This window comes from Opisthocomus hoazin, chromosome 1, assembly GCF_030867145.1.
Source record: "Opisthocomus hoazin isolate bOpiHoa1 chromosome 1, bOpiHoa1.hap1, whole genome shotgun sequence".
Classification (NCBI taxonomy): Eukaryota; Metazoa; Chordata; class Aves; order Opisthocomiformes; family Opisthocomidae; genus Opisthocomus; species Opisthocomus hoazin.
Window position 1 is genome coordinate 117837436 of NC_134414.1, and position 7974 is coordinate 117845409.

Genomic DNA, 7974 nt, shown 5'->3' on the forward strand with positions numbered 1-7974 from the left:
GTTCTTTGCAAGCCTGGGGCACGGGGCACTGTTTTGAGTGTTTAATAAATGTCAGCCATTTTAAGGACTTGAGAAAACTACCTTTCATGTGCTACAATGTTATGAAAAACTTAGTCTTTATTTTATGTTACAATTGCTTATTTTATGGATTGCATTTATTTCTGAGGGCACAACAGATAATTTAACACACCATATGCTCTATAATGATAATGCACTTTATATTTATTCATGGTCGTTTTTTCTCAGTATTTCATTGAACCAGAAGGAGGCCTTATCCTGAGTCCACAAACTAGAAAAACAAATCAAATGACCATAGATGTCATCTTCAAACTCTTTTGCAATGCTAGTGACTTTTCTTTCCATCCTTTAAAAATGTATCCAGCTTTCTGCTAAACTGATTTATGCTTCTTGCTTTATTGCTGCCTTAATGCAAGCTGTTCCATATTTTAGCCAGCCTTTGGAAACCAGGTTTGCATCTGATTTTATTGTTAGGACTTGATATACAAAGAACAGGTAACATAATCTAGGAGGCTACGGCTGTTAAATGCTGTTTTACAGGGCATTTTAAGCATTTCTTTATATTTCAGCAAGGACAGCAAGCGGTCATAGCACAAAACGTCCTGCAGCGCAAATATTCTGGTCCCTTGGGCAGGGCCAGAGGGAGATACTTTGGCAGAGAAGGAAGACAGCTGCCTGCGTTCTGCTGCAACAGATTTACCTTACAAACGGGCTCTGTTCAATAGCAGATCACACAGGGAATTCCCGTGCCTACTCACTTGTGGCAGTAGGCTCAAAGAATGAAATCCTGGATTTCTTCCACAAATTTGTTCTCATTTAGCATTTCCTGAAGTTAATTGTGCCTTTTCTGCAGCCTTTGCAAAGGCTTCAAGATTCTGAATAAAAGCATTTTTATCTCTTCTTTCTTTCCAGACATCCTCACCTACTTTTCCTTCTTTGTTCCTGCTCTCTGTCAAAGAAAGTCTATTTCTCCTCAAAAGATTGTTTAAGAGTTGAGACAACAGGAAAAGCAAAATTAAAAAAAACTCTTTCAACCCTGATTCACATTAAAAAATGTAAGATTCAAGCAGGAGATATCCCACTGATTTGAGAAGGGGTAATTCCCCTGTTTAAGCATATACACTCATATACTTTCTTGAAGCAAACCCTATTGAGCAAGCTCTCTTTCTTCAGCTTTTGAGACAGCAAAAGTGGATCATACACCATAAAGAAATGAAATAGTACTTCTGTTTCAGTGTTAAATTAGTGCTGCTGTTTTGCTTCTTGGGTTAGGATTATTACAACAATACCTCCTGGAAACTCTAATCAGCTGTGATGTCTTGTTTTACTTCATGCTATATGAAGACATACAGTCCTATGCTTTATTGGTATTAATCCTGCTCTCACAAGCGGTTCATCGTTGCAGGTCTTCACACAGGAAGAGGCCAAGTGAGCAAAAGTAAGGCTTTTGCTCATTATGGAAAATGAAACAAGCTGCAGGAAGATTTACTCATTGCAGATATTACAACTACTAATATTGTGTATAATATATTATTTTCCAATGTAATTCACAACCAGTTTAAAAAATCTCCAGTGTACTTTGAATCGTTAGAAATTACTGAGCTGCTGGAAGCTAATTGAATTAGCTGATATTGTAGTTCTTTATCTAAATTGATTGAGGTAATGTTACCATAATTTAAGCTAAAGAGAAGGAAAAAGCACATTCATGTAGGCTTGAAGCAAAAATCTAATCATAGCTGCATTGTTTTGGAAATTGTATGTGCATCTCTTTTTATTGAAGTATCTATGATTCATGATCTATTACTTCATAATGAAACTAGACTTTTTATAATTAATACAAACTAAATTACAAGTTTACATGAAAGCAAGATTAAAGTCATGCTGGTTTCTTTGTGCGATACAACACCGAGCTGTGTATTTTCCTAGGTAAAATTGCCATGCTATGAAGCAAGACAAAGGACAGGTATCTGAGAGCAGGAGTGATTATGATGTCTGTACAAGAATTGCTTGTTTATTCCTATTCATAGGAATCCATTTGGTATTTATTTTGTCTTGTTTTGTTTCGCTTTTCCAGAAGAGGCACTCGTCCCATACAGTAAACCCAACTTCCCGTCCCCTGGAGGCCACAGCTCTTCAGGAACAGCTTCTTCTAAAGGATCGACCGGACCTAGAAAAGGTGAAGTCTTGCGAGGAGGTCACCAACGCAATGCCAGTGACCTTCTTGATGTAGGCTATGTGGGATCAAACAGTCAAGGACAGTTTACTGGTGAATTATGTAAGTTTATCTCTAGCTACAATTCAAAGTCTCAAATAGACGAAAAGAATAAATTATAAATCTGTTGCGAAGAGAGGAGGAATTTGAGTGTGATAATCAGATCAAATTTTACCCAGATTGTTGTGCTTTCTGAGGTATTTTTCCTGTTCTGTTCTTTGGTTTGGACCAGTTAGAAACTGTGTTAGCCATGCCAAGGTTATCTACATAGTACATGCTTTAGAGTGTAATGCTAGTGACAACGGGAACACTGGGAAGATTGAAAAGAATTTCTAGCGATTTAGAATTTTTTGGCATATTGTAGTGTGCTTGTCTTGGAAATACCACTGACAGTTTTTTTCGGAGGAGTGATTGGAAAAGGGTGCTGAATTTGTTGGGCATGATGGCAAGCTTGGGACGCCTCCTCCTTAACTTTAAGTTGCTTGTTGAGCAGTGCCCTGCTCTTTTTGACCTTAGACAGAGGTCATTGTTTTCCAATTACGTAGCGCAGTTTTTCGGTTGTACATCCGAGCTCTTTCCTCAGCTTCCCAGGCCAGGGGAATTATTTTCCAAACCTTTTTCTATTATCACTCAATAACTGTTAAACCTTGTATAAAACCATGTTAATGCTGTGTATGTGATGGTTAGTACTAGCAGCCAAAAGGTTTGTCTTTATTGTTGGAAGTAGTACACGAACATTGCAGCTAGCTCAGGCATACTGATCTGTGTACTAGTAACAGCAACGTGGCTGTTGGCATGTCTGCCTCCTGTTTTCTGCTGCAGTCAGACCCTCAGTACCTACCAACAGTTACTGCCCAGTAGCTTGCAAGAGAGCTAATGGTGATCCACAAACCCTGAAATGTGCTATCTCAGATACAGAATCACAGAATCAGATGCAGAATCACAGAATCACAGAACAGTAGGGGTTGGAAGGGACCTCTGTGGGTCATCTAGTCCAACTCTCCTGCCGAAGCAGGGTCACCCAAAGCAGGCTGCACAGGACCTTGTCCAGGCGGGTCTTGAATATCTCCAGAGAAAGAGACTCCACAACCTCTCTGGGCAGCCTGTTCCAGTGCTCCGTCACCCTCAGAGGGAAGAAGTTCTTCCTCATGTTCAGACGGAACTTCCTGTGCCTCAGTTTGTGCCCATTGCCCCTTGTCCTGTCACTGGGCACCACTGAAAAGAGTTTGGCCCCATCCTCCTGACACCCACCCTTCAGATATTTGTAAGCATAAATTAGGTCCCCTCGCAGCCTTCTCTTCTTCAGGCTGAACAAGCCCAGCTCCCTCAGCCTCTCCTCGTAGGGGAGATGTTCCAGTCCCCTCACCATCTTTGTAGCCCTCCTCTGGACTCTCTCCAGTAGCTCTTCATCTTTCTTGAACTGGGGAGCCGAGAACTGGACAGAGTACTCCAGATGAGGCCTCACTAGGGCAGTGTAGAGGGGAAGGAGAACCTCCCTCGACCTGCTGGCCACACTCCTCCTAATGCACCCCAGGATCCCATTGGTCTTCTTGGCATCCAGGGCACACTGCTGGCTCATGGTTAACCTGTCATCCACCAGGACACCCAGGTCCCTCTCCGCAGAGCTGCTCTCCAGCAGCTCCGCCCCAAGCCTGTACTGATGCATGGGTTTGTTCCTCCCCAGGTGCAGGACCCTGCATTTGCCCTTGTTAAACCTCATCAGGTTCCTCTCTGCCCAACTTTCCAGCCTATCCAGGTCACGCTGAATGGCAGCACAGCCTTCCGGTGTGTCTACCACACCTCCCAGTTTGGTGTCATCAGCAAACTTGCTGAGGGTACATTCTAGTGCTGAATTTTAGCATCAATCACTGTTTATCTTAGAAACAATTAACTCTCTTCTCCCAACCTACTGAGTATTCATCCTGTGCTGCAGTAATATTGCCGTAGGCTTTGTTTTGTGTTTTTTCTCCTTATTGTAACCTCTTTCTCTCTCTTTGTTTCTCTCTATAGAGTAGTTGAGAAGACACATTGCAAGCTGCTCTGATGGACCATCAGGTCTGAACTCATGGAAGTGATGACACTAAACAGTGCAATGAACATTTTCTTTATTTATGTACTATTAAAAGAACTGTAAATGCAATGTAAAGACACACAGCCACACATATCCCACAGATACTTTACTTGTGTTCTTCTCTTTAATACACCATCCACCTTAATCTATTCCTTGTCAGGAGTATATAAAAAAGAAAGAAAAAAAATCACCCTCCAGGATGAAAAGGATTTCCTTCTGTATATAATTTCTTTTGTTGCATTGCTATGCAAGCTCACCTTCTTTTTAGCTATGTTCATATTCATGTCTGTTTTTATTGGTCTGTTGTACTATATGTGAATTAATAGGCTGTGGTGCCATATATTAACTTTTAATTGTGTAACTTTTATGTTTAAAGTTTGCACTGCAATTTTATTTGGTGATAAGCACAAAACTCTACTCCTCATGACATGAAGAAAAAAAGAGACTGAATGTGTGAAGAAGGTTTACGTACTGTAAGCTACTTTGGATAATGCTGGATGTAAAGGAGTATGTTAGGTGGTTTTCCATTGGGGTGTAGAAATGAGAAAGTGACAGGCAAAACTGATGTCAGTGAAGACGTTAGAGACAGATTTAAATCTTTTAAAAGCAAGCAACGTAGTTGCTCTTCCTATTTAAGAAGGGGTCATAAGTCGGAAGTGTGAGATTAAAGAGTGAATAAGAAAATTAAAGGTAGCATGAGATGGCCTGGACCCTTTCACTAGAATGATGCCCTTAGTATCTGTTTTTAGCCATCCCATGCCACTAAGTAAAGAGGAAGAAAAACAAACCTTGCTACAAACAAAAGAACTTAAGGTGTTTCACTAAAGCTGTTTTTATATTGCAGTTTTAAAAGAATTATTACCATTAATTTCTCCAACTCAAAATATAAGACAGAGATTTCCCAAGTGAAACAAACAATATAAACTCAAGGAATACCTAGTAAGTAGTTAAGGATGCCATTTATTATCAAGATATATTCAGGCTGCTTCCAAAAAAATGAAATGTTGGAGTATCTTACTTCATCTTTCCAATACGTGTATAGTACAATAGAGGATAGAGCTGCACCACTGAAATTCATGACATTAGCTGTTCTGATGCAGTCTAAACAAACCTTTGAGTTCTGTTACCTGCAGTCAGCGAGAGCTGAAGCTGGATCCACTAAATTTGTAGTAAAATGTTTAGTGTTTGGAAGGAAAGCAACGGTCAAATTATTTTCGGTTTGCATTAAGTACATTTCTGGCAATACAATACATCAAAAAAGTTGGATATAAGCAAAGAAAATATTTGACCCATGTTTTAGTGAGTGGCTTCAAACCTTATTATGATGAGGAAATAACGCAAGTTTATACACTTTCTGAATAAATCAAACTCTGTAAGTGGACATTAATGACAGCATCCTGTCTCTTCATTAGTTTTCATGGCTTTGTCCAAATCTTCTGTACCTCTCAAATCTCAATGAATAAATTGTCCAACTTTTCTTAGAATATTGTGAGTGGATAGCCCACTAATTTTTAATGCTTAATTTAAATACTCCACCCTACAGCTTTTTTCTGTTAGTTATCTGACCATAAACACAAGTTTCCATCTGAATACCCTTTTTGTATAACCAGTCTATGTTGTTTTATATATTGCCTTGGAGCTCACCAGTATTAAGAACACTTTTAGTAATGGCAGAATTTTAGAAAAGTGATTTACAATGCTAAATATGTGTTGCTTTTCATTTCATTAACTTGTTCCATGATAAGATAAAACACTACAGCTATCAACTATAACTCAGCACTACTGAATATTAAAAAAAAAAAAAAAGCTAGTTAACTTCCTTAAGGTCAAGACTGTTATTTAGCAGGTTACAAACCAAAAAAGTTGAGAAAAAAAAATGTATGCATTTATTTAAATATGTGACCAATGAACATATGTAATTTGCCTGCTTGTTAAACCATTATGGTTAAAACCATTTCTTAAAAATGTGAAAAAATGTTCGAGCAAGATAAAGAAGACGTCATATTTACATATGTATGTTTTTTATTTTGGTATTATGTTATGAAGAGAAGACTATTCAGGGTACTATTCAAATTTAATTCTCTGCAAAATGTTTTAACTGAGTCACCGGTAGATTTTTTTTCCATTTAATTCGAAAGCTTGTGCTGAGCTTTGGTGGAACACCTTACTCACTACATTTTATTCAAAATTCAGTATCATTAGATGTTGATAAAATCATCCCAATTACTTTCAAATACGTGTTTTATCTCTTCCACTGGAAAGTAAATGTGTGTCAGTATTAAAGCTGTGCAGTACCATGATATTCACTAACTTATCCATCTGCTTCTGTACATTTTTGTTCATTAATAATTTGCTTACAATATTACATAAGGTGTTGTTGTGTATCGCAAAGTGTCTCCATTATCTTACAGGTGATGTCTCTTATTTTTTTTCTCTCTCTCTCTTTTCTATACAGTGTATTTCCAATGAACCACAGTACATATTTTCTAAAATGCCATTTAATTTACTATTTTAAAAGAAGTATTCTTCTTTTTTTTAAAAAATTGAAAACATTTATTGTGAATAATGTGTTTAAAGAAAAGGGATGTTGTGGCAGCACTTAGAATTGTTTTTTAATTTGTTTTTTAAAAAACTGTTTATTGGCTACAGTTTGTTCACAAAAAAGGTATGACCTCTTAATGTGTTTCATTGGTATTGTTAGTGCAGCAAAGTTTAATTGGCATAAAAAGTTGGTTATAGTACTGTTGAAGTGTGTATTGTATATTTACTGGGGAAAAAATAAAACATATTCACATTTCAAATCTATGTTAAAAGACCTTGACTAAGGAGTCAATATGTGAAAACCCAAACTGGGAAAATCAGGCAATAATAACATAGACTGAGCTATGATCATCACTGTCCACTTACAGTAACAAGGAACATTTTATACGCTGATTTTTGAACTAAGCTAACAGCTGTCTTATAAACAGGCCAGTGGTAAAGATAGCCTGTCATAGGGATTTCTGTTTAAGGTCCAGTCCATATTGGGAATAGTTGTACCAATGTAATTACACTGATACAGCTATTCTAGTGATACATCCTCCTTTTGTAGATGCACTATCTCAACATACAGTAAGGACTGCAAGTGCACAGCTTTACTTTGCTTAAAGCCCGTAAAGTAATGGATGTGTAAAACCTGTGTTCAGTGGGTCTGAACCCTTGGACGTGGGGTTTGGTGCTGGTGGAGCTACTGCCAACCCAGTACAGAATATCCCCAGAAAGTATAGATAGATGCTAGGTCAATTTTTCTCAATCTCTGCATTGACTATATGCTCAATTTTAAATACTGGAGGACTGAAGGACCAAATAGTAAATTGTTACATGTGCTTCAGTGGTGTATTGCTGTATGGGCAGCCATGTCAGTGATGCAAATAATACACATTTCTTTTTTGTTGTTTATTATTTCTCAAGTCCTTATCCAAGTCAGTAAACATTTAGAGAAACTTTTGATTGTCACCTGAACTACAACAGAAACACTTGCTTGGGAAAAGTACAAAAGAAAAGGAGCATGGAGTGATTGAAGTATATTGATTTAAATATACACCAATGTATGACTGTTTGAAATAATAGTGTGGTGGCTGATGCTTGCCTCAGCCTGTACATTGCCAGCCAGGAGAAAAGGTGTGTACTAAGG

At 38.0% G+C, this 7974-nt stretch overlaps 1 protein-coding gene across 15 annotated transcripts in view; it reads left to right on the forward strand.

Annotated features, from left to right (window-relative positions):
• ROBO2 (roundabout guidance receptor 2) overlaps positions 1-7102 on the forward strand; it is a 1133103-nt gene extending 1126001 nt beyond the window's left edge. For 14 of the 15 annotated variants that reach the window (XM_075433863.1, XM_075433921.1, XM_075433903.1 and 11 more), the window contains 2 exons: positions 2093-2293; positions 4241-7102. In XM_075433863.1, coding sequence (XP_075289978.1) covers positions 2093-2293; positions 4241-4242 — 203 coding nt within the window. In that variant the 3' untranslated portion in view covers positions 4243-7102. The remainder of the gene's footprint in view (positions 1-2092; positions 2294-4240) is intronic. The other variant, XM_075433885.1, reaches the window with a different exon arrangement.
• Positions 7103-7974: the final 872 nt, after the last annotated feature.